The sequence below is a fragment of the Melospiza georgiana genome, chromosome 7, assembly GCF_028018845.1.
Source record: "Melospiza georgiana isolate bMelGeo1 chromosome 7, bMelGeo1.pri, whole genome shotgun sequence".
In the NCBI taxonomy this organism is placed as follows: Eukaryota; Metazoa; Chordata; class Aves; order Passeriformes; family Passerellidae; genus Melospiza; species Melospiza georgiana.
In genome coordinates this window covers 39,422,212-39,449,894 of record NC_080436.1, presented here as the reverse complement: position 1 = coordinate 39,449,894, position 27,683 = coordinate 39,422,212, and the positions used below count along the sequence as shown (strand labels likewise).

Below are 27,683 nucleotides of genomic sequence, written 5' to 3'. Positions count from 1 at the left end.
GTGATTTCTGCAGCAGATTTACCTTGTTGTTCAGGTTGCTGTACACTTTGGGCACCTCAGGGAGCCTGCCAAAACAAATTCAATTTATTTCTATTTTGCTGTCTCATTTATCCCAAGCATAAAAAATTAACTAATTCCAGCACTGCACACTGGTTTCAGAGTAACTTGATGGAATAATTTTGTGAAATGAGCCTCAGTTGGGGATTAAACAATTTCCTGATGGAGTTTCCCAGATCATCCTTTAAATTCCCAGATCATCCTTTAAATTTCAGAAGGAATTAATGGAAAAGTCAGTGGTAACAGTACAAATTTAAAATTAAAGCTTTTCTTATAAATGAACTTCTAATTGCACTCTAAATGCTCCCCTTAAACACATTTGCATTAAAAAGCTGAAGTACCACTAAGCAATTGCATAAACTAAACAATTCCATATAAATAAACAGATTTCACATAAATAAATATATTCCATGTAAATATATTCCATGCACAAAAAAATCTTTAGGTACAATTAGCCAGGAAAATGTGAGCAATCTCCATTTTTAAACTCATGTTCTAAGCCTGTGATCTCCAAGTTGAAGAGGTTCCCAAATTTTTATTTGCTTCCACATGTCTTTCTTCAAAAATATTTATCCAACTTTTCCTTTTTCAGGAATAAATCTTTTTTAAAAAAATGATACTCAGAAAAAAATCTTTTTAATTTTCATGAATAAATACAGGGAAAACAATGCTCAGGAAAAAAGCACCAAGCAAAGTTTTTCCCAGTATTTTCTTCTGCTTCAAAACTTGAAGGATTTTGGTGCACCTCAAGAAATTACCAATAATTTCCTAGAAAATTTAATGTAAAATTCTTATTTTTTCTTAAAAGTTTTTTTTTTTATTTCTATCAATAAATATCCTTACTGCAGGGTGTGGAAAGCAAGCCTCTGAGCCTTGCAGAGATGCCAACAGAGTCACTCTGAAGAGATCACAATTTGAAATACGGAGCTTTTTTGAAGCCCTGCAGACCCTGAGCTGCACTGTCAGGGAGATGTTTTATGAAAAATGCTTTTGGATTATTTCTCCTGAGAAGCTGGGAGGCCTCAGGAACAAAATGCAAGCAATGGTTTTCTGCTGCTGTGGGATGCAACAGGTGCATCTGGGATTGGGCTTAATTTATGGCAGTCCAGACTCCCTGGTCAGTCACAAGATTTTATTATCATTCCATTCCTATTCCTAACCAGCCTTCTGATGAAATCCTTTCTTCTATTCTTTTAGCATAGTTTTAATATAATATCTATCATAAAATAACAAATCAGCCTCCTGAAACACGGAGCCAGATCCTCGTCTCTTCCCGGGAACACCACACTCCATCCCACCCAACTCCAATTTTTTGTGTTTCCCCACCCCAAATTTTATTATCACTCCATTCCTATTCCTTACCAGCATTCTGATGAAATCCTTTCTTTTAGTATAGTTTTAATATAATATCTATCATAAAATAACAAATCAGCCTCCTGAAACACAGAGCCAGATCCTCGTCTCTTCCCAGGAACACCACACCACACTCCATCCCACCCAGCTCCAATTTTTCGTGTTTCCCCACCCCAAATCCCCAGGCCCCCCTCAACCCTGACCTGTTTTTCTCGTAGAACAGCGCCAGGGGTTGGGAGAAGGTGCCCAGGGTGGTGCCCAGCAGGGAGGGCAGGGAGATGTGGCTGATGATGCTGTGCAGGGCAGCCAGCAGGGCCAGCCCCGGGGCCAGCAGGGGCTCTGCCTGCTGCTCCCCGCGGCTCAGCTCGTGGAACCAGTTCAGCAGCAGCAGCAGCAGCTTCAGCAGAGAGCTCAGCTTGCCAAGGGGCTCCTTCTTCTTCTTGGCCCAGTCCGTGGGGGTCTGTGGAGCTGAGGTCCAAAAATTCATTAAAAATTGGATTTTTTTCCTTAACCGATATGAAAAGACAGCTGAACACTGAGTCTGCATGAGAGGAAGAACCACTTTGCTTCAATTCCCAAACCAGATCTACACATAAATAAATAGTTTAAAAATTGATTTAACAACTTAACCACAATTTTAATGTGTAATTTTATCTGATTTCTAGTCTTCTTATTTATATTGCTGGCTGTTCAGACTCTGCAGGTTTTAATGCCTACTTGAAATTTTTAAGGTTTTCATGAACTTGAAATTTTTTTACTTGAAATTTTTAAGGTTTGAATGCCTACTTGAAAATAAAAATCCATTCCTCAGATAGCAGCTGACACACAAATTGTGGAACAGTGAACAGGAGGGAAGGAGAAATACAATCCCTTATTACTTTATCTATTTGCAAGTCAAGTTTACATTATGTTCTTCCTCATCAAAATTTCCAATTACAGCATTTCATTCCCTCAGCAGCCCCACACTGCATTTTACCACTTTAACAAATTCCCATCAGACAGGTAAATTTTAACCCATTTTTTACTGAATTGTGCTTTTTTGGAAATTATTTCTTCAGCTTTAACACTTGAAGTGGGAAAAGGAAACAAAGCAAAGAATATTTTATACACAATGACCCTTTGTCTTCTGTTAAACTCTAATTTTTAACCAACTCCTGAAGTAACAAAACCCCCAAAATGAAAGTATTTCCTTACATCTGTTTTTGGGCTGGAATTTGGTGCCATAGGGGGCAAAGTTGATGCAGTCAACCATGACTGACACAAGGTGGGTGAGACCTTCCAGCATGGAGAACACCTGAGAGGAAACAGACACAAAAATCAATCAGCAGAAACAGAAATCAATCAGAAAAAACAAAAATCAATCAGCAGAAACAGAAATCAATCAGAAAAAAAACAAAAACCAATCAGCAGAAACAGAAATCAATCAGAAAAAACAAAAATCAAGCAGCAATATCAGAAACCAACCACCAAAACTAGAAGTCAACCCTCAAAAGAGCAACAATGACAGAAAAAACCACTCTTGGTGTTCAGGACAGCAAAGAAACAACTTTTAATTAAAGGTGGGTGAAGTTGCTTTGCATGATCAGTGAAACTGATAAAATTCCATTTTAAATGCACATTTCCAGTGAGGATGGGCTTATTAATTCTAATAATTAAGATAAACAGTGCCTAAAGCAGCCAGCAGTGGCAGGAAGCTGGGAGAAGGAATCACATGTAGGATAAATCACTTCAAAACCATTTATCAATTTTACCAAATTTTCTAATTTATCAATTTATCATTTATCAATTAAATCATTTATCCACATTTAGGATCCATCAATAAAATTAAGGTTCAAAGCTCACTGTGTACTCAAGGATAAAGCCTGGATGCCAGAAAAGTCATTACAGGCACAACAATTAAGTCAAACCACAAATCACAAATAATTTTTAGTGCATAAAAAGATGTGCAAAGTTGCTTTTTTTCCCCCCTCTCTTAATCCAAATTTTCCTAAGTAAGGCCAAACTTGCTTTAAAAGGAACACTGATATTGTGAGCTAAAAGAAGTCTCAATATAACTTCCCACTGAACTTTTAAATTGTTTGTCTTTTTATTAATTATTGATTTTTAAAAGTGGCATTTATTTATTTATTTATCAGGATACAGCAGCATCCAAGGTAGGTTGCAATGATGCAATCCTCTCAATTCCAGGTTTTTTAATTCCATTTTGTTGTGTTTTTCACAGTATTTTTTCCAAAGTGAACTTTATGCATGAGGGATTTTAGATCCCAAACTAAATGTGGTGTGAATTTGGGAATGGGCAATTTAGGCAACAAAAGCACTGATTCTTTCAAAATCTTTATTTTTTACACAGCTTTAGGAGTAAAATCCTTAAATTTTAGTCTACAAGGCTGATGGTTCCATTTTCTCCCTCCTAACTGTAGTGCCCGGGTTTGTGGTATTTATAATCACATTTCACCTGGACAAATTCCATTTACCACCACCACGACACTCATTAGCCATTATTATTAATTAGAAGACAAATCTAAAATCTGCTTAACTATTTGAATATTTAACCTTTATATTTATTTTCACTCCCTTTCTTCATTTCTCTACCAACTCCTGCCAGCAGAAAGAATTCCTAAAGCTTCAATCTCCGCCGAGCCACTCCACACTGCAGACATCACCACATCAGGATTTACACACACATTGAGGATTTACACACACATTTTTAGATTCAATGAAGAAGAGATCTGCTAAATGATCATTTTATACTCACTACTGGAGTTTCACCTTCTAGCCCAGCCAGGATTTTGGCACACAGCTCCTCACAGCACAGGTTTTCTTCTGCTGTTGCCACCAGGGCAGCACAGCGAGCGAAGGCGCGGTACAGCTCAGACCAGGAGCGCAGCAAGGACTTCAGGGTGGCCTTGCACAGAGAGAAATGTGGGAAATCTCAATTTCTGTGCACAGAAAATCTTGCTTTGGGTTTTATTCTGCTGTCAAAACCTGGGGTTTTAAGCTGGAGGTTTAGGGTTTTAAGTTGGAAGTTTAGGGTTTTAAATCCATGGTGTTATACTGAACCCAAACCCAGCTGACTGAACCCAAAGTCAGCTCAGAGTTCAGAGATTTGATAAACCCAACATTGTTTTGAATTAATTTGATTAATTAGATTGATTTGCTGTTACCTGTGGGAATCCCTGAGTGGGGAAAATGTGGGATACTGGCAGCAACAAAGCACTGTACACAGCACTGAAGTTGTGCTCCAGGGCATCCCCCTGGTTCACCTCATTGTTCTGCAACAAGAAAAGAGTTTTTGGTTTAATATTATTCATTTCCTCAGACTTGTGAATAGTTTTCTTGTTAAATAAACAGTTTTTTCCACTCTTCTCCAAGGAGACTATCTCCCAAACACCGTTATCTCCAGATTATCCTCTGGGGGAAGAGCTGCTACAATCTGCTTTTTTCAGAGACCCCTTTGGGAAGTCACCACTCAACTTTTATCTCAAACTGGGACATTTGAATATTCAACCTTTATACTCATTTCACTCTCTTTTTTCATTTCTCTACCAACTCCAGTCAGCAAAAAGAATTCTTAAAGCTTCAACTCTCATCCAAACCACTCCAGGCTACAAAAATCACCTCATCAGAACTTACAGCACGTGTTTGTATCTAATTAAAAAGAGATCTGCTGAATTATGCTTAGCAAAGCTAAAGCTGCAAAACTGGGCTGACAAATAAGGCTGTTCCTGATTCAATACAGGTTGAAATCAGATATTCTGCTCTTTCCAGAGCTCAGGAGGATCCTGCTAGCAAAGGGTACAAAAGACCAAATATATTCCAAGAAAACCAATCTGGGAAATGTCTGGTGTTCCTCACTTATTTCAGCTGCAGGGAGTGATAACCCCAGAGAATCCTGGCATGGGGTGGCCTGAAAGGGACTTTGAATCTCATCTCATTCCAACCCCACTGATCCCATCCCACCCTCCCAGGCTGCTCCAGCCTGGCCTTGGGCACTGCCAGGGATGCTCAAAAAGGTCCCATGGTCAAGGACCATGAGGAAATGGTTGTTAATCGGGCTGTTATTAATGAGGCTGTAATTGATTTTTAAGCCAGTTCTCGTTGCTGCAGTTTGGGATCAGGCTCTGACTCGGACCACAGCATTCCCTCACTGAGCACTGTGAAAATCTGGAGAACAAAACTTGAAGCAGGAATCATCCCCATGGACATTTTAATTCCTGGACACCAAATTTTACATTTGCTGATCAATAATACAGATTTCAGGAATGCAAATTCCATCCCAGCCCCTCCCCACCCTCCCAATTCCCAATGTCCCACCCATCCCTGCCCTGGCAGTGGGAGCCACTCCCTGTGCCCAGGCTGCTGGAAATGGTCACAGCATCTAAAACTTTCTTCATAAATTCCAGGATTTTTATATGTAATGGATAATGAGGGTTAATTAATTCACCAACTCCTACACTACAATCAGCTTATTTCCAGCAAATAAGGTGCTAAATCTCCCAACTATTATAATTTATAAGGCTTTTATTACTCTAAATATGTCTAACATGAGTAAAACTCTGCTCTAATTACACCCTGAACATCCCAATCTGGGATTTATTTGATTTTCACACCAAGCAATCCAACCCATGGTATTTAAAAGTTAACAGTTCCTGGGGGAAGCTTTCCATGGTTTTCACCGGCAGGATTATGCCAAGCTATGCAATTCCAGCATCACTTCAAGACATGGAATTCCTCAAAAAATTCAGATAAATGCTCAGCAAAATTCCTTTAGAAATCAGATAAATGCTCAGCAAAATTGCTTTAAAAATTCAGATAAATGCTCAGCAAAATTGCTTAAAAAAATCAGATACATGCTCAGCAAAATAAGCTTAAAAATTCAGATAAATGCTAAGCAAAATTGCTTAAAAAGTCAGATAAACGCTCAGCAAATTTCCTTAAAAAAAATCAGATAAATGCTCAGCAAAGCTCTCCCGTGGGGATGTGGGTGTGGGGAAGAGAACTGAATTCATTGCTAAATGATTTATTCATGCTGAATGAATTAATGAATATTAATTCATGGTACACATGAATACATGCTATTAAAGAGTTAACAGTTCATGGTATTAAAGAGTTAACAGTTCCTGGGGGAAGCTTTCCATGGTTTTCACCAGCAGGATTATGCCAAGCTATGCAGTTCCAGCATCACTTCAAGACATGGAATTCCTTAAAAAATTCACATAAATGCTCAGCAAAATTCCTTTAAAAAGTCACATAAATGCTCAGCAAAATTCCTTTAGAAATCAGATAAATGCTCAGCAAATTTTCTTTAAAAATTCAGACAAATGCTCAGCAAAATTCCTTTAAAAAGTCACATAAATGGTCATTAAAGCTCTCCTGTGGGGGTGTGGGTGTGGGGAAGAGAACCGAATTCACTGCAGAATGATTTATTCACGATGAATGAATCAATGAATGAATTCACTCTCTGCTGAATTAATGAATGAACTCACTCACTGCTGAGTTAATTAATTACCTGATTGATCCGCTCAGCGAGAGAATTCACCACAATGAATGAATTACCTGATTGATTCACCACAATGAATGAATCACCTGATTGATCCACTCAGAGAGAGGGTTCACCACAATGAATGGATTACCTGATTGATCCACTCAGTGAGAGGATTCACCACAATGAATGAATCACCTGATTGATCCACTCGGTGAGAGGATTCACCACAATGAATGAATTACCTGATTGATCCACCACAATGAATGAATTACCTGATTGATCGCTCAGTGAGAGGATTCACCACAATGAATGAATTACCTGATTGATCCACTCGGTGAGAGGATTCACCACAATGAATGAATGAATTACCTGATTGATCCACCACAATGAATGAATTACCTGATTGATCCACTCGGTGAGAGGGTTCACCACAATGCTCCACATCCTGCACAGGTGCTCCTTGCTGCCCACCTGCCCTGCACTCTGCTCAATGACCCCCAGCACGGACTCACTGAAAGCCAGGGCAGAGGTGGGCCCGGACAGGGCAAACCCCACCAGGGCCTGCAGGATCCCAAAGAACCTGGGGAGCAAAGGGCACAGTCAGAGTTTGGGTTCTTCCCAGCTGAAATGAAAGTGGTGAAATGAGGAGTTTCTAAGGGGGCTCAGAGCTGCAGTACCTCTCGTCTGTCACGCAGCTCTCCAGCAGGTTGTTATGGAAGGGCAGCTGGATCAGGAACAGAGCTGGGGTGCCCTTGGAACGGAGATGGGAGAGGTTAAACAGCACTGGGGAAATGGAAGGGCAGCCTCACCCTCACCAGGAGCTCTGTGCTGCATTCCACTCTGAGCCACAGTGCACAATTGGTGTTATTAGCCAGAAATTCACTATCGTTATTAGCCAGAAATTCCCAATTGTTGTCACTATTGTTAGCCAGAAATTCCCAATTATTGTTATTCCTATTACCCAGAAATTCCCAATTATTGTCACTATTGTTAGCCAGAAATTCCCAATTATTGTTATTCCTATTACCCAGAAATTCCCAATTATTGTCACTATTGTTAGCCAGAAATTCCCAATTATTGTTACTATTGTTAGCCAGAAATTCCCAATTATTGTTATTCCTATTACCCAGAAATTCCCAATTATTGTTACTATTGTTAGCCAGAAATTCCCAATTATTGCTACTACTGTTAGCCAGAAATTCCCAATTATTGTTATTCCTATTACCCAGAAACTCACTATTATCTTTGTTCTTATTTACCAGAAAATCACAATTATCATTACTACTGTTAGCCAGAAATTCCCAATTATTGTTACTATTATCAGCCCAAAAAAAAAATCACAATTATGGTTATTGTTATTAGCCAGAAAATCCCTATTATTGTTATTATTATTAGCCAGAAAAAATCGCAATTATTGTTACTATTATTAGCCAGAAAGTCACAATTACTGTTACTATTATTAGCCAGAAACTCCCAATTATTGTTACTATTGTTAGCCAGAAAAATCACAATTATTACTGTTATTCTTATTAGCCAGAAAATCCACAATTATTAGCCAGAAGTTCACAGTTATGGGTATTGTTATTAGCCAGAAATTCCCAGTTATTGTTACTATTATTAGCCAGAAATTCACAATTGTTATTATTAGCCAGAAATTCACAATTATTATTACTGTTAGCCAGAAAATCTACAATTATTATTACCCAGAATTTCCCTATTATTATCATTATTATTATTAGCCAGAAAAATCAAAATGATTGTTGTTATTATTAGCCAGAAATTCACTATTATTGTTATTATTATTACCCAGAATTTCACTATTATTATTACCCAGAATTTCACTATTATTATTATTATTATTATTATTATTATTATTATTAGTTGTCAATATCAGCCCTTTTTGTGCAGTAATTTCATTAATGACACAGTTCAATTAGTGAGGCCTGCAAACAAAGTTATGTGCAACATGAAATAATTTGATTTTCCAAAACTTTCCAGCATTAATGAAGTGCCAGAATTAATTAACTAACTAATTAATTAACTAATTAATTAACTTACATTTAAAAGATCCATATCAGCAACCTGGTAAGCTGGGGAGCCCAAAACTTTGGGGGGCAACTCCTTGACAGTGATGTCAATGAGAGACTGAGCAGGAGAAAATAAAAAAAAAAAATAGATTTAAATGTATTTTTGCTGAGGGTTCAAGTGTTTTTAGCAAAATATAGTAAATACAAATAAAATACAAAAAACACACCCCCCCCCCCAAAATTACAAAAAACACAAAAAATGTACAAAAAAATACAAAAAAACCCCCAAAATACAAAAAAATACAAAAAAATACAGATAAAATACAAAACCAACCATAACCTACATAAAAAACCCACCAAACCCCCAAAATACAAAAATTACAAACAAAAACCCAAAAACCAAACAAAACCCCCAAAATTTACTAAAAAATCCCAAAAGAAAAAGTCCCAAAATACCAAAAAATACAAAAAATTACAAAAAACCAAAAAAATTTACAAAAAAAACCCAAAAGAGACAAAAATACAAAAAATTACCAAAAATTACCAACCCCCAAAATAAAAAAAAATTACGAAAAATACCAAAAACTTACAGTAACACCTCAAAAATTTACAAAAAAACCCAAAACAAAAAAAATCTCAAAAATGATAGCAAAAATACAAAAAAATATAAAAACAAAAAAAAAATGACAAAAAAATTACAAAAAACCCCCAAAAATTAGCAAAAATACCAACCCCCCAAAAGACAAAAAAATTACAAAAAATACCAAAAAACGTACAAACCTCCCCAAAATTTACAAAAAAAACCCCCCAAAAATTTACAAAAATATACAAAAAATTTACAAAAAATACAAAAAAAATTACAAAAAAACCCCCCAACATTTTAATGTTATATAATGTAATATTATATAATGTTATATAATGTAATATTATATAATGTTATATAATGTAATATTATATGTTATATAATGTAATATTATATAATGTTATATAATGTAATATTATATTATATAAATTTTATATAATATCATAGATCTTATATCTCTTGTATGATAAAAGATGTATGATAAAAGATGTATGATAAATCTTTATCATCTATCTATCTATCTTTATCATCTATCTATCTATCTTTATCATCTATCTATCTATCTTTATCATCTATCTATCTATCTATCTATCTATCTACCTATCTTTATCATCTATCTTTATCATATACCAAAAAATCCACAAAAAATACAAAAAAAATTACAAAAAAAGAGAAAAATTTACAAAAACCCAGAAAAAAGCAAAATTGAAACAATTCCCTTCAGTTCAAAAGCAACAAGAATTCCCCCAGGAAGGCTCCCAGGGTGTTTTTTGGAGAGCTGGAGATGTTTTCAGCAGAACTCACCAGGACTTTGTGCACAGGCAGAGCTCTGGAGCTCACAATGTTCTTTAGGGCCTGCAGCAACATGGTGAGAATTTCTGAGCCTCCCTTCTCCTTCTTATTCCCTAAAATAAGGAACATTTCCAGTCAGAACAGAATGATCATTCTTGCATCAATCAAACTTTTAGTGCAAAAGCAAAAAATTATGTAAATTTGTAAAAATTCACCAGATCCTTCAGAGATTCAGGTATGTTCTGCTCATAACAGAAATGAAATTCCAAATTTTAAATAAAAATCCTTTTAAGGACTAAATAAAAAACAATAAAAATCCTTTAAAGTTGAATTAGGAAATGGAAACATCTTTGTTTCATAAAGGATTTGATTTTTGGTACACTAAAGTTGTGGAATTTTGTATTCATCCAAAGAATGGATGAATTGTTCGTGTTCTGATTGATTTTCAATTAAAAGTTTGCATTATTAAGTATGTTTATTTCTTGGATAATGTTCCTTATCCAAGGAAAGTCCAGAATATACTTAATAATACAAACTTTTTCTTATTTTTAAAATGAGAAACAACTTTTATACATCTGTAAACTCTACAGTTTACTATGGAACAGAATTTCAATGAAGAAAAAAGAGTCAAAAACTTCAATTTTTGTCTCCATTCCTCAATACTAAAGACTTGAGGGGAAGTTGTTTTTCTTTTGAAACGGCTTTAAAATAGAACAGAATTATTGAGTCAGCCTGAACCCAAGCAATGAACAATTTCCTAAAATAAAAACCATTTCCAGTCAGAACAGAATGATCACTCTGAGTATCAACCAAACTTCCAGTGGAAAAACAAAAAAATTCTGTGTCAATTTGTAAAAATTCACCAAATCCTTCAAAGATTCAGGTATGTTCTGCTCATAACAGAAATGAAATTCCAAATTTTAAATAAAAAACCTTCAAGTGTAGTTAGGAAATGGAAACATCTTTGTTTCATTAAGGATTTGATTTTTGGTACATTAAAGTTGTGGAATTTTGTATTCATCCAAAGAATGGATGAATTCTTCGTGTTCTGATTGATTTTCAATTAAAAGTTTGCATTATTAAGTATGTTTATTTCTTGGATAATGTTCCTTATCCAAGGAAAGTCCAGAATATACTTAATAATACAAACTTTTTCTTATTTTTAAAATGAGAAACAACTTTTATACATCTGTAAACTCTACAGTTTACTATGGAACAGAATTTCAATGAAGAAAAAAAGAGTCAAAAAGTTTAATTTTTGTCTCCATTCCTCAATACTAAAGACTCAAGGAGGGGCTGTTTTTTTCTTTTGAAATTGCTTTAAAATAGAACAGAATTATTGATTCAGACTGAACCCAAGCAATGAACAATTTCTGGTTTAAAAATAAACCAGCTGTGAGTGGCAGCAATGGCAAATTGAAGAAAATGACCTTTTTTACCTGCTTCAATTGCTGTTCTTACATATCCATTGATGTCCTTCCAGATAACATTCAGCAAACAGTCTGCAAGGGAACAATGGCTTTATTCAGTTTGCAATAAAAACATTGCACAAAACCACAGCTGAAGTACAAATTGTGTTAAAGGACAGGTTTGGATTGAAGCCAGAACTCAAATTTCAATGCAGTCAGTTCTACTTTTTACAACATCAGGACATCACACAAAGTGTTGATTTGTCATGTTTCCCTCACCCACTTGATTTCCCAGAAAATATTGAAATTTCCCCACTGAATTCTCACCAGGAACTTCTTTTCCAATTGCCACAAAGCCATCCTGAACAGCATTTATCAGAGTGCTGGCATGCTTGCAAAAGAAAGAAGGGCTACTGATCAGTGGGTGCTGCAGGGGCTCTACAAGAACAAAAAAACACATTCCATAAACATCTTACTCTGCAGTGTGCTGGGAAAAGAAACCTCAAAAATAACAAAGTCTTTGTGTATTTACAGCATTTTTAACATAAGGATATCTTAAAACTGCCAACAGTTATAAGTTTAAATCATTTCAGTCTAACAGACAAGATTTGAGATGACACGAATATATTTTTACAGTTAAATATATATATATATAAATATAAACTGTATAATTAGAAATATAAATATATAAAAATATAAAGTATATATTTATAAATGTAAAATTATTAAACTATATAAAAATATACATAATTATAAATCATATGTAAAAATATAAAAACATTATATATATAAAAATCACATTATATATAAAATTATATATATTATATATAAAATTATATTATAATGATATGATATATATGATGTATGATAAAGATATATGATATAAGATATATAAGATATATAAGATATATAAGATATATAAGATATATAAGATATATAAGATATATAAGATATATAAGATAAGATAGATATGTGATATAATATAAAATTTATATCATATTATATATTATATTATATCATATCATATTACATTACATTATATTACATTATATAACATTAATATTACATTATATTACACTGTAATATATTACATTCTATTACATTATATTATATTATATATAAAATTATATTATATTAAAATGATATGATATAGGATATATGATATGATATATAAGATATATGATGTAAGATATACAATATAAGATATATAAGATATATTATATTATATAAAATTTATATCATATTATATATTATATTATATCATATCATATTACATCATATATTATATCATATCATATTACATTATATTATATTATTAAAATTACTGGAATAATTACTGGAATAATTAATTACTAAATACTGAATATTTAGTAATTAATTAATATTTAGTAATTTAATAATATTAAAATTATTTAATAATTAAAGTAATTTAATACTATTATAATTATGAAAATATTCTTATATTGAAATATTACATTAGATATAAAATTTTATATTAGATATAAAATAGAAATACAAAACTCATACCTAAGCTGAGCCCGAGTTTGTTGTGCTTGGCGAACTCCACCACGTGCGGCCCCATGAGGAAGTGGAGCAGCATTTCCATGGCCAGGAGCTGGATGGAGGGGAAGAGCTGAGCTCCTGCTGGGCTGCTCAGGGCCATCCTGGGGGTACCTGGAGGGCACACAAATGGGGAACATCACAGAAATCCCAGGGAAAGCCCCAAATCCCCCAGGGAAAGGGCAAATCATGGAGTGCTGCAGGCTGAAAGGCACCTCTGACAGCCAGCCTTCTCAGGTAAGCAGGGTTTGCTATCACAGCTGTATTTTCCCCAGGATTTTAAATATCTGCCCCAAAATTGTCAGTTCTAGGACACCAAATTTTATTTTGGCCACACAAATCTCCATGGAAGCTGTGGCTGCACAGCCACTGAACACTTGTATAGATCTGCTGCTTCAAAAAAGTTTCCTTTGGAAATTGTCACCTGGAACACAAATTTAAGAGGTTTTGGCAAAATATTTTGGCCAACTCTGTCACATGGAACACAAATTTAAGAGGTTTTGGCAGAATACTTTGACCAACTCAGCTGTGATCTCCCAGGACCAAGATGAACTTTTTTAAGAAGGGGAAAACAGGAAACTCCCCAAATGCAGGATCCCTGAGGCTCCTGATTACAGCAGAACACAATGGCACAAGCCATGGGTGCCAGGCTTCCAGAAAGGGAAGGAAAACCAGGAGTTCCTCACTGGATATTTAGAGGTGCTATTTTGATTTTCAATAAAAAAGTTTGTATTATTAAGTATATTCTAGACTTTTCTAGGATAATGTCCTTTATCCAAGGAAAGTCCAGAATATACTTAATAATGCAAACTAGAGGTGGTTTTACATGTGGTTAAAGCATTAAAATTCCTGCTGGATCATCATCCCTGGGCAGGGTTTGGTGGGATTTTGGGGTTTGGGAAGGAATTCCTGGCTGGCAGGGTGGGATCTCCATCCCTGGAGTGCCCAAGGCCAGGCTGGCCAGGGCCTGGGAGAGTGGGAGGTGTCCCTGGATGAGCTTTAAGGTCCTTTCCAACCCAAACCATTCCAAGGTTCTTTACTACTCAGGCAGAAACTAAAAATGCTACAGAAATAAAAGGGCACATATAAATAGCACATATAGATGAAAAAATAAGATTTCAAAGCAGAGCTCCCTTGCAACAGAGAAAACAATTCAGGCATTAAATTCAGGCATTGGTCCTCAAACTGTGATTGGCACAACTTTTAAAACTTTGAATAGTGACTGCAACAAACTCACTTTCCCCATATAAATCATGCAGTGGCCATGCAGAAAACTCAAATGTGGTGAAGAAAAAGAATTAGAAATGGAAAAGTAGAACATGACAAAGAGAAGAGATGATTCTCTGCGTGTGAAATGGAGCTGGAAGTTTTCACAGGTTGATGTTTCAGTACCTGGTTTCTGCCCAGGAGTTGCTGAGCCCTCAACTGTGATGGGCACAACTTTTGAAACTTTAAATAATGACAGCAACAAGCTCACTTTCCCCAAATAAACCATGCAGTGACCATGCAGGAAACTGCTGGAGAATTATAAATGGAAAAGCAGAAAATGACAAACAGAAGAGATGATTCTCAGCACGTGAAATAGAACTGGAAATTGCCAGAGGTTGATGTTTCAGTACCTGGTTTCTGCCCAGGGGTTGCTGAGCCCAGGCTGGGGTTGTTTGGCCGTGAGGGCGTCCCTGGGAAGGCAGCAGCAGGATCCACACTCAGGGTGCTTTGGATTAGAGGGACACAAACCTGCAAAGGGACCCCAGCAACAGCTACAACACATGCAAGCCACAAAAAACTCATTTCAGTCAGCACAGACTGGGCTGCTGCTCACAAATCTGGGTAATCAGAATGAATTAGAGTGTCTAATCATACAAAAATTCCTGGTGGATGCAGTGTATTTTAATAATGCTAAGAAAATACTCTTCCCTCCCTTAATCTTGAAGACGAATTTAATGGAATCCAGGTGTTGAACAGAAACAGGTCCATTCCACTTACAGTGTGGCTAGAAATGCAACACCTGCATTATTTCTATCTTCCTAAATATTTATGGTCTTTCACCAGTTTTCCTGTGGCAGCCTTTCCTTGGTGAAAGGAGCAGAGAGCCTTTATTTAACACATTTATAATCCATGGCTGCACCCAGGGCAGGTTTTCAGAGATGCTCACAGGGCATTCCCACAGACTCTCCAATATTTTGAGGCTGTGAGTCCCAAATATCCCTTTTACACATCTGTAACCACACACAAGGACAAATCAGTTCCTTGAGGGATTTGATTTCAGTACCACAGCAGACAGGGATGAAGCAGGAATATTTTACATTCTGCTGCACAGAGTGGGCTGCTGCTCCCAAATCAAAGTTTCTGGGTATTCAGAATGAATTAGAGTGTCTAATCAAACAAAAATTCCTGGTGGATGCAGTATATTTTAACAAGCCTAATTTATTAGGATTAATTTAATGGAATCCAGGTGTTGGACAGAAACAGGTCCATTCCACTTAGAGTGTGACTAGAAATGCAACACCTGCATCACTTTTCTTTTTATCTTCCTAAATATTTATGGTCTTTCACCAGTTTTCCTGTGGCAGCCTTTTCCAAGCCACACTTCCTTGGTGAAAGGAGCAGAGAGCCTTTATTTAACACATTTATAATCCATGGCTGCACTCAGGGCAGGTTTTCAGAGATGCTCACAGGGCATTCCCACAGACTCTCCAATATTTTGGGGCTGTGAGTCCCAAATATCCCTTTTACACAATCTGTAACCACACACAAGGACAAATCAGTTCCCCGAGGGATTTGATTTCAGTACCACAGCAGACAGGGATGGAGCAGGAATATTTTACACTCTGCTGCACAGGGATTCCTGTCCCCTGAGTTACCTGCTCAAAGTTGGAGGGCAGGTGAGGCCCCAGCCTCATCAGCAAATACCACCAGACCTCCAGCTTGGTCAGGGCCAGAGCCTCTGTCCTCACATGGATGGAGCTCAGGGGCTGCATCAGCAGCTTCAGCCTCTTGGCACTGCACAGGATGTCTGGGGGATCCAAAAGGTGCATTTTAAACAACAAAATCTGATTAAACCATTGGTTTTTTCCCAATATCTTTTAGTTTCAAATTCAATTAACAGTTATCTGCAAAACTCAACCACACCAACCTTTCAAATTCTCTTACTGCTCTAATTATTGCTTAAAACAACTCCGCAAAAATCAAGAATTTCTTTTCAATACAAAGACTGAAATTCAATTTTCTGCACTCCAACCTGACCCCACTTGAGAAGGGAGGTTGGACCCAACCTGACCCATGTTGGGATTCTGGGATAAACAGAAGAAATTCCCTCTTGCCTGCTCTGTTAGGTTCCGTCTGCTCCAGGGACAGCAAAATCAAACACTGAGTTTTTCTTCAGAGCACAGAGAAGCACAATCAAGGTAAAAATATTGTATTTTAACAGAAGGTAGAATAAAAACTTGTCCAGATTCAGGTTATACCTTTTGAACAACTTTTTTTAAACTTTTTAAAATTTTTTTCTGGAATCCTGAAGTGTTGCCTTTCTCCAGTTATACCACACCATTCAAAATAGAATACACAGAATGTTTTAAACTCTATTTCCCTGCTCTTTGGATCATTTATAGCACTGCAAAACACAATTTACTAATTTTATTCTATTTCTAGCATTCCCAGCACAAAAACTAGGATAGAACAAATGACCAAACTATCACCCTGCCTCAAAAGGAAAAGAGAACAAGGAAAAAAACCAACAAAAGCTTGAATTTTAGCTATGCACAATGAATTTTTCTGCAAGATTATGTGGATATCCAGTGATATACAAATAATGCATTGACCACTAACAGTCGTATTTTCTTCCAGTTATGCATTAAAGTCATGCATATTTTCCCAGCTATGTATGACCTGTATGAAAACAAATCAGGCTAAATATTTCGTTTAGACCCACCTGGATTTAGAGCAAAGTTATCAATGAGGCTCTTCCACGCAATGAAGGCAATTTTCTTCACCACAGGGGAGCTGCTGCGGAAGCCCAGCTCCTCCAGCTGCAGCAGGGAGTTGATGAAGCTGCCACTGCGGTGCAGGGTCTGAGCAGGAGGGAATTCACAGTTAAAAGAGATTCCTGCTCCTCAAAACTCCTCTCCTAAAGATTTACTAATTTTCTGCTCACCTTTCCAAGCAATCTGACAAACAGGGGCCACAGCTTTAACACGAAGGTCTCGTTTTTGGAAGAGAACAATTTCTGAAGTTCGGAAATTAATTTCTGCAGGCAGAAAGAAACAGAATTTCTACAAGAAATGGATTTAAAATGTTCTAAAATCTACACACTCATACATACCAATGTCTGGGGACACAACCAACAGACAAGATTTGAGATTATGCAAATGTATATATATTATATATATTAATACATTATATATATATATAATTATACATACTATATTGTAGTATATAAAATATATAATATACAATCTAATGTTATATATTATATATAATACATATTGTATATATTATGTAATATATATCTTATATTGTAATATATATATGTTATATTATATATATCATTATATATTACAATATATAATTATATATTACTATATATAATTAATTATATCTATAATATGCATTTTTTACAATGAAAAATATATATAACTTATATACCTAAACTAAGCACAAGTTTGTTTTGCTCAGCACAATCCACAGCTTTTGGTGCCAAGAGGAAGTGGAGCAGCATTTCTGATATTTCCACATCAGGATTTCATTCTGTACCACACAGCATCTGCTACCACCTGATTCTCTTTTTAGTTGAAATTCACGGCTCTTATTGGCAATGGCAAATTCATTCAAACAAAGCAAAATTCATGTCTTCAAATATTTGCATTTCCTCCAACTCTGAAGTCAAAACATGCCCTCACACCAAACACCCCCTTGTTTGGTTGGGTTTTGGGTTTTTCAGCAGAAAATAAAGCAAAACAAATGAGCCAAGTGAGGCCAGTCCTGGAAGTGAAGGGGAACATGAGAAGCTCCATCAAGGACACCCAGGGGCTGCTGCTGCTGCACAGGGTAGGGACTCAAAGGACATGGAAAATGCTGAGCAGGCTCTGCTTTCCTGCCTCCCATCCCCTTTGATGCTGGGCCCTTTTTGGCAGTGAACATTTACATTTCTATTTTTTTCCATTAAAACCACTGGCATCAAGAAGTTGCTGTCAATGCACAGCAAATGGAATCAATGCTCCCCAAGCAGCGTCACTCACTGTGGTCATCAGGTGCTCGGTGACAGCTGCCACCTCCTGCTGCCTCTGCAGGAGCAGGGGCATCCCCATCTCCAGGGCAGTGGCTCCTCTTAACTGCACTTTGTGAGATGAGTGCACAACCAGGGGGATGATCAGCTTGGCCCACCTCACAGCCTCTTCTCCCATCTGCGCTGGAGCTTGCTCCATTAAGCTGGATCGAAAAAAAACCCAAAGAAATAGGGATTACATATCTCCAACAGCAGCTCAGGAACTCAGGTTATCTGTGTATCATCAGTAAATGCTCTAATTCAGTCCAGGATTTATAGGAAACCATCCCTAATTTTTTTAATCAATTTTTAATCCCAAAAAAATAGGGATTAAAAAAATACGGATTACAGATCTCCAACAGCAGCTCAGGCACTCAAGTTATCTGTGTATCATCAATAAATGCTCTAATTCAATCCAGGATTTATAAGAAACCATCCCAAAAATTTTAAATCAATTTTTAATCCAAAAAAATAGAGATTACAGATCTCCAACAGCAGGCACTCAAGTTATCTGTGTATCATCAATAAATGCTCTGCTTCAATCCAGGATTTATAAGAAACCATCCCAAAATTTTTAAATCAATTTTTAATCCCCCAAAAAATAGAGATTACAGATCTCTAACAGCAGCTCAAGCACTCAAGTTATCTTTGTATCAATCTTTGATACAAAGATAATAATCAATAAATACTGTAATTCAATCCAGGATTTTAGGAAACCATCCCAAATGTTTTTTATCAGTTGTATTTTGAGATTGTAGTAAAAGTGCAAAGTCCAAGTGTAATTTCAGACAAACCTCTCCAGGAGCACAGCAGCCTGACTGAGAGCTGTGCTTTCCATTTTACCCCAACCCTTTGGGGAGCTGAGAGCCTGCAGGAATGCACAATGGCCAGGGAAGGTCTGGCCATGAAGCATCCCTGGAGTTCCCAGGCAGCCCCCACAGAGCTGGGAACAGCTCCAGCAGATCCTGGGCAAATCCAAACCAGGTCTGGACACACTCCATCAGCACTGGCTGCTCAGAGCTCTGATTTTATCCTCAGATTCCCAAACTGTTACAGCACAGCATGACAAAATTCCACACATTTCCACCAGCCCACTCACACAAAAAAAAAGTGCAAAAACGGGAATATCTGGAATATATTCAAGTTAGCATGAATCTAGAAATCCTAGGATTTTTTTAAGTCCCCTTTTCCCCAGGAAAGTCAAATCCCCATCTCTACAGTTTAAGGAGAATTTGCTGCACTAAAGAAAAGCTCTGCCTTTAAGTCATTTTATTAAAGCCAGAAAACAAGAACTGTTTAAAAGAACTATTTAAAATGGATTTGCAGCTCAAACCAGATGCCAAAAGTTAAAGAGAAAACTTAAAAAGGAGTAAATATACAAGCTCAATGTATTTACTAATACAGAAATTAAATTAAACTAATTAAAGATTAAATTTGAATATTTCAGTCCTGCTGACCAGAACAACGGGCTCACAGTGATGGTCCTAAAAAGTCACTTTTGGAATCAGACAGGAATTTCAACAGTGTTATGGGAAACACTGCACTAAAATGTGTTGCCAAGGGGATATTTCTAAATAAGATATTTTTAAATAAACCCCCAAATACTGGCAGAGAATTTCTATTTCTCAAGCAGGCAGGTTCTGGAAACAAAAAGTAAGAACATGACTTGGAAAGCACAGGTGAGAGGTGGGAAGTAATTCCTAAAGAGTCACTAAAAATGAAAGCAATATTGTCCAATTTCTGCCTCAGCATGGTGATGTTATTATTAAGGCAATATTTTAATTATTATAATACACAAAACAAGTGGTGCACAGCCCAGCAGCTCCCCAGCTCACCCTGGGCACAATTCCATGGAATATCCCCTGGCCAGCTGGGATCAGCTGTGTCCCCTTGTCCTTGACTCAGAGCAAACTCTGCTCAGCACTAACTCCAACAGCCCTGGTGTTATCAGCACCATTCCCATCCCAAACCCACCCACAGCAGCCAGCAACCACCTCCAGCCCAGTGAAAACCAGGCAACCCTGGAGACAAGCAATCCTAAACACAACAAACCACTCAAGCAGCTTTGGAGTTTTTCCTGTAGAACATTTAGTGCCACCTGGGTTTTGTATAAAAAGTTTCCCCCCTAAAATGAACGGTGACAGTGGAATATTGCAGAGCACTCACCGGATAATGACATTAAGTGCTTCATACTCAACCACAACAGACTGAACTTCCCCTTTGGTCAGGATTGTTTCCAGGGTAGAGAGAATATTGGACACCTGAGGAAACAAGAGAACAGCACAGTGAGCACCTGGACACAAATCATTCCAGGAGGAGCTGGAATTGGGACATTTCATTTTCCAGGATTGTGTTTGGATTATGCCAGGTGTCATTTTAAACTGGAATATTCATAATTTTCTGCCCTGTGATAGTTCATTGCTTTCTGATAGTACTGCTCACATTGCAGCTTTCCCCTCAAGGAGAGCAGTCATTTGTGGCTCAGGTTTTCCAAGAATTGATACTTGGGTGTCAGATTTGATGGGAAATAACCTTTGGATTCAAAAGCAACTGAGTGGAGAGTGAGAAATAATTTGCCTCCTCTCGCCGGGAAAGGACAGAAAATGAGGAATGAAGAAACTTACGTTTTAAACAATTTCTGAAGGCTCCTCTCTGTGAGAAATGAGGCCACCAGAAGAACAGTGTAAAACTCACCTCCTTCCTAACAATTTCAGGAGGAAATGCCTGCTTGGAGATGACCCAAAGTGCCCGAGTGCGAGTGTTCTTGTCAGAGCATTTCAGAGCCACGCTGTTCACTGCTGCCAGCAGCTCCTGCACGTCAGTGCCTGGGACAGAGCACAGCACAAACCCTCACAGCCCTGTGCAACCTGTTCAGGTCATTCTGCTCACTTCAGTGTGCCCAGAACCCCTTCAGCTGCAAGTGCCAGGGATTCACTGCCTTAAACATCACTTTGGAGCAGTTCCCCCTCCTACTAAAGTAGCCAGAAAGCTGGAAATGTTATTAACATCAGTAATATAAAAATCAATATACAACTATCATTTATTAATATTAAAATATTATTTCAATATTAATATATAAACATTATAATAATACTCTATCATGTTATTAATTATAATAAAATTATTATAACTTCATTATTAATAATATATTATATTCTATCTATAATATGTATAATATATAATATATGCATGTATAACATATTATATATATATAACATAATATAACAATATAATATTATATAAACATTATATCACATTATATGTGATATATTATATATTATATATAACATACATTATATACAATATATTGTATATTATATACATATATAATATACATATACCATAATATACATATACCATAATATACATATACCATAATATACATATAATATACCATAATATACACATAATATACCATAATATACATATAATATACATATAATATACCATAATATACCTATAATAAACCTATAATAAACCTATAATAAACATATAATATACATATAATATACCATAATATATTAAATGTATATTCATATATATAATATCTATATTGATACAATATAGCCATATAGAATATAATAAAATAATATAGCTATAAAAATATATAAAAATATATTAAAAATGTATATGTAGATATATAAAAGTATTTCATATAAATAATATAAAAATAGAAAAAATAAAATAATAATAAATTGAATGTAATAATGCAGCGCATCTGTATTACCGTTATAAGAATCCATAAAATTAGAAGCCAGTTTTAGTTAAATACACCTGAGCTAAAGATGAATATTTAATTATTCAAAACTTCTCGGATTTTAAGTGAATTTAGCAGCACTTTGGTCATAACTTGACATAAATTTATTTTAGAGCCTACAAGAGCTTTTTGTTACTGAAGGTGGTAAATTGTAGCCCATTACATAAAAATTAATAAAGTTAATATAGGACTTAGATCCAACTAAGAACACAGATGGAGAAATGTGTTCCTTTAAAATTCAGGGGTAAAAAGTCAGATTTTTGGCAAACGTGCACTTTGGGTGACTGACCCCAGAGTCAGAGGAATGGAAGGACACTCTCACTCCTCTCCCCAATCAAAAGTACACTCAGAGGTACAGGAGCTGCTTGTCCTCCCTCCCTTCCCAACTGCCCATTGTTTCCAGGGCTTTGTGACTTCTGGAGCCTGACATTCTGGAATAAAATTGTTATTTATCAGCTGGCTAGAAAAATGAGAGCAAAGAAAGATACCACACAGACATTATTAGAAATGCCTTGTTCTCACAGGAAATCGGGGGGAATTCTGCACAATAGGAAAGCAGAAGGCACTGTAAAAAAATGGAGAAGAACCAAAAAACCCAATTTCAAACAGGAGAAATGCCCTCTCCCCTGGTACCAAAAACCTGTGGTTTTACCTTGTGGCAAAACCTCAAGTTCTCAAAAGCAAAACCTTTTGTGGAAGGGATTTAGCACTTTCTAGGAATGCAGATCCTAAGATTTTGGATTAATTTGAAATAGCTGGGGCTGGACTAGGTGACCTTTAAGGGTCTCTTCCAACTCAAACCATTCCATGATTTGATGGAACAAAGAAACCTCCAAGAAAAAAGCTGGAAAAGCTCTACTGTGCACTCCCAGATCCTACAAACAGGTTCTTCACTCTTTTCCCACAAGAATATCTTTTTTTGATCACTAATTCCACACAACTAATTACTGTACTAATTGCTACCAAAGCATTTAATGAAACTAGAAGTTTGTAAAACAGAATTGGTGTAACAGCATGAAAAATCATCACCACGCTTGTGTACAAGGTGTAATTAATGAACTGATCACACTGCTCACATTACAGACAAATCCTGGTCAAAATGAAAACAAATGCTAAGAAAAACATAAAGAAAGAGCTCTGATGATATATTTATAGTCACAGTTTGTTTGCTCACCAGATAATTCAGCTGTGTTGTTTGAATTAAAAGTGCAGAAGCCCAAGGCCTGCAATGCTGCATTACTGAGCTCCAAGTTTGGACTGGAAATGTGTGCCTGGAAAAAAACAATAAAAAAACCCAAATCCACAGAATGTCAGGTTAGAAAAGTAACTGAGAAATACTGAGTTTATTGTCTGAATACCAACACTGCTGGGAAGCTGGGAAAAGCAAACACTTGGTGAGAAACCCACCCAGGCAGGAAACCCTCCTGAATTCTGGACACACCAAATCAGTAAAGCAACTTGAGGTGCTGAAGGCATTTTTGCTTTCTGTAATAAAAACACCTTTAATGAAATAAATCCCAAACATCCCAAGTTTTTCACTTTGGCTGTGTATGTTCTGCTCTCTCACCTGACTCTCCAACTGTTTTTAGGCTTCTGAAACAGAAGGGGAAAATGGCTAAGAACAACCTTTACATTACTGCTTAAAAACCCTGACATTTTCTGCATATTCTGAAATGTTTCTAAGGCACTCAGGACACACTGTCTCTCCTGGCTGGAAGATTAGACTGTGGGATGCTGCCTGACCACATCCAAGACCCAGCATTTTGGTTTTTAATGCAGTAATTCCTCATCACAAGAATGATCCATTTTGCCAAAAAAACCCTTTCCTGCTCTGCATTCCTATTAAAGGTTGGACTCCATGACTCAGAGGTTTTTTCCAACCTTAATGATTGTGGCTCTATAAATGAACTGAAATTTGAGTCTTTCAATGCCCACTGACCTTGCTCACCAAAATAAATCTTTGTTCACTGAAGTGGAAGAGAACTGAGTGTAAAAAAACCATACCTTGAACACCTTGCAGAGTTGAGGGAAGTGTTTCCTGAAGTCTGCAGTGAATGCTTTGCCTCCTTCACCACTCAAGCGACTGCAAGGAGGAGGGAAAACAAACAATATTTCCAGGTTAAATACTTTGTAACTGACTCAACCTTTATCTTCTTACACACAGCAGCACATTTTCTTGAAGGGAATCAACAGAACACTGAAGGACCCTAAAGAGCAGAAATGCCAGCACGAGGTCTGATCGAGCAGCAAAATTCTGTGTTATAGCACAAAGTGAGTAATGCCTCCTTTTCTGCCTAAAAAACACGCATAAAAACATTAAGGGCTTTCATTTTTTGGTCAGCTCCTATAAAAACATTAAAATTTAGCACGCAAACTTTAAATGACTCGCTGCAAATTAGAAAAACCAGAAATACAGGAGCTGAAAAAGCACCTTCCTCACGAGCAGTCCCAGAATGCAGGAAAATCCTGGTCTGACCAGCAGCAAGGGTGACTTTGCTCATATGTGAGGAACATTCCTGCAGAAAAGCTGCAATTATCCCATACAACGTTAATCATCAGCTTCTCACTGCAAAACCCAAACAGTGCTGAGTTCAGTCATGCAGGGACAGCCTGAGAAACCTGTTGATGTTTAATATTTACATCAGGAGGGTTTTTTTGCTGTCAGTTATTTCTAGAAACCTGCAAAATCTGCTATGTGAGTAGCTGCAGTTTTAAATTCACCGCAGGACCGGAGGGAGACACTGAGAGAAATGGATTGTGCCTTTGCACATGGTAAAAGCGGCCAGATGCGGGTAAAGGCACAAACACATGGCAAGATGCAACTTCCAGAAAGAAATTAACGAAAACACGGCAACTGCCAACTAAAAACTTCATCCTCACAGTCATAAAGCTGCAAAGCTTTATCGTTACAATAAAGTTTTTATTTCCTAATGCGCCTCTGACGATCCCCCAGGGATCCAAGGGGCAGGGAGGCTCTGGGATTCGCAGATCCTGCGGAGATGCGCTCCATCCTCCTCCTCTTCCTCCCCTCACTCCTCCCTCTCTCCCTTCCCTCCTCCTGCTCCTCTCCCTCCCCCCAGCCCCGCATGTCTCCCCTCGGCCACGCTGCCCCAGCCACGCCGTCGGGTCCCGCTCCGATGGCGCTCCCGGCTCTCCCGCTCCGCACGCCCGCCCCGGTCCCTCAGGGCCGCCCGCTCCCCTCGGGCAGCGTGCGCGTGCCCCGCGCCCACCTGACGATGGTGAGGTGCGCGTCCGTCAGCTCTCCCGGCGGCGCGCCGGGGTCCTCCAGCGTGCGGAGCAGCGGGCCGAGGCTGGAGCCGGCGGCGGGCTGGGGAGCGGCGGGTTCGGGCTCGGGCTCGGGGCCGGGCGCGGCGGGCTCGGGATGGGGGCCGGGAGCGCTCATGGCGACACCGCCACCACCGCCACCACCGCCGCCTCCCCCCGGCGCGGCCGCCCCTCAGCGCCGCGCGCCTCCCGCGCTAAGATGGCGGCGCGCGCGGGCCCGGCGGCGCGCGGGCTGCGGCCAATGGGAGCGCGGCCCGGAGGTTCCCGCGCCCAGCGGCAGCCCCGCCTCTCGCCGCTGATTGGAGGAGGCGCGGCGGGAAGGGCGAGGCCGCGCGGGGGGCGGGCCCGGCCCGGCGCTGAGGGCGGAGCGGGCGGCGCGGCCCGCGGGTGCCGGGATCCGGGAATAGCGGCGGAAAAGGGCGATCATCCATGGCCGCCTCCCGGCCCTGCCCGATGATCCACCCTGAGAGCGCTGTCCAAACGCTCCCGGAGCTCTGGCGGCCTCGGGGCCGTGAGCGTTCCGCGGAGAGCCTGGTCAGGGCCAGCCCACGCTGTGCTGGGAGAGCCTTTCCCTAATTTCCCACCTAAACACGCCCCGGCCGTTCCCGGGCTCCCGTCCCCGGTCACGAGGCCGGAGGTGACCCGCGGGAGGAAGCACGTGAGGTCAAATCCCTAATTAATGACTGCAAATGAGCGCCAGCTCCGTGGCAGCACAAGCAGGAATTCCTCGAGTTCTCTGGGGTGAAATGGGAAATCCCGAACCCCAAATTGGAAAGCCCTGGAGCTCCGGGACAGAGCCGGGCCGTGGCTGGGGCTCTGTCACCTCCAGGGCTTCCCTGTGCCACCAGACATGCCCAGCGGGACTGGCTCTCCTGGGTTTCTTCCCCAAAAATTATCCCATGGGGATTCCAAATGTTCCCTGATTCTCATCCCTATCCATCCAAGACCTGTCTCTTCCCAGTTAAAGAGACAACAACAAAAACCCCACGCCGAGGTCATAAAATATTGACATTCTCCCCGTGCTTTTCCTTACTCTCTTACCTATGGACGAGCGCTGTGGCTGATCCTGGAAAATGGGAATGCTGTTGTACAACAGGCGCCGTGAACACAAGGTGGCAGGATTAAAAAGCACATTTTAAATAGTTACATCCCAGAAATGGGGTGATACCAAACTCGTTTCGTGGAGCGCGAATAAAGTATTTGAAATAACCAGGAGAGGAGCTGCAATGTTGTTCTTCAGTACAGCCAAATTATATCCCCAGTGAAATGACAATAGAAGCTCAGAAATTAAATAAATTAGAAGAAATAAAGCAAAAATGGTGCTGATTAGCCTAAGATCTTCCATGTGCAAAACTACGGGGATTGGTGAAGGAATTCCAAATGAGTTAGAGATGGGACCTCTGAGTTGCTTTAAATGTTGTGGTTTATTTTAATTCTGCATAGGCAGGCAGGGTGAGTTGGGCTCACATCTTCACTGCAGGGCTCAGAAGGTCACAAGACCCTCAGTTACAGGAATTTTTAAGGATCTATTGACCAATAAAGCGCTGCCAACAAGGATATTTATGGTTTTCACCCAATCCTTAAATATTTCATCTTATGGACTCGTGTGTGAGCTTTCTTACCCACTCATGTTATGGCACACAAACCCACAGTGCTGCATCCTAAACTCCTTGTTCACCTCTGGAACTGCTTTTATTTTTTCTATATCCTAAACTCTAAAACTCTAAACTTTCCTCTTCCTACCTTAACGTGTCTCTGCTTTAAACTACAAATCCACATTCTCATTTCTAGCACCTGAGTTTGGGAGCCTTTTCCAAGGTCTCAGATCAAATCCTGTGTTTAATTCTGAACTTTTGTCTTCCAGGCCCAAAGTTCTGAGAGTTCCCTGCATTTCACATTCCAACACAAAACCATTCCTGATGAATTCAGGTGATGAGGAATACAAATGCTGTTGGAAATGGAAATGGAATTCACAGGAAAATTCTTAGTGGGCATTAGATTTCAGCAGAGCTGGAGTCAAGAAAACACTCAGAAACAAAACTTATTTACTCCTTTAAATTAACACAATTAATTACATTTGCAAGAAACAAAAATAACTGACTGCAAGCTTGG

General features: G+C 38.4%; 1 protein-coding gene across 1 annotated transcript in view; it reads right to left on the bottom strand.

The window, feature by feature from the left end:
- Positions 1–25,689, bottom strand: part of RIF1 (replication timing regulatory factor 1) — a 35,936-nt gene extending 10,247 nt beyond the window's left edge. Inside the window, exons 1-22 of the mRNA XM_058028520.1 lie at positions 25,517–25,689; positions 24,291–24,369; positions 23,461–23,557; positions 21,224–21,354; positions 20,696–20,790; positions 18,504–18,693; positions 17,420–17,512; positions 17,198–17,336; positions 16,131–16,282; positions 14,886–15,003; positions 13,234–13,380; positions 12,034–12,144; positions 11,737–11,799; positions 10,310–10,410; positions 8,954–9,040; positions 7,573–7,646; positions 7,295–7,475; positions 4,575–4,682; positions 4,166–4,315; positions 2,605–2,704; positions 1,614–1,878; positions 23–65 (exon numbers count right to left, since the gene is read on the bottom strand). Coding sequence (XP_057884503.1) covers positions 23–65; positions 1,614–1,878; positions 2,605–2,704; positions 4,166–4,315; positions 4,575–4,682; positions 7,295–7,475; positions 7,573–7,646; positions 8,954–9,040; positions 10,310–10,410; positions 11,737–11,799; positions 12,034–12,144; positions 13,234–13,380; positions 14,886–15,003; positions 16,131–16,282; positions 17,198–17,336; positions 17,420–17,512; positions 18,504–18,693; positions 20,696–20,790; positions 21,224–21,354; positions 23,461–23,557; positions 24,291–24,369; positions 25,517–25,689 — 2,697 coding nt within the window. The remainder of the gene's footprint in view (positions 1–22; positions 66–1,613; positions 1,879–2,604; positions 2,705–4,165; positions 4,316–4,574; positions 4,683–7,294; positions 7,476–7,572; positions 7,647–8,953; positions 9,041–10,309; positions 10,411–11,736; positions 11,800–12,033; positions 12,145–13,233; positions 13,381–14,885; positions 15,004–16,130; positions 16,283–17,197; positions 17,337–17,419; positions 17,513–18,503; positions 18,694–20,695; positions 20,791–21,223; positions 21,355–23,460; positions 23,558–24,290; positions 24,370–25,516) is intronic.
- Positions 25,690–27,683: the final 1,994 nt, after the last annotated feature.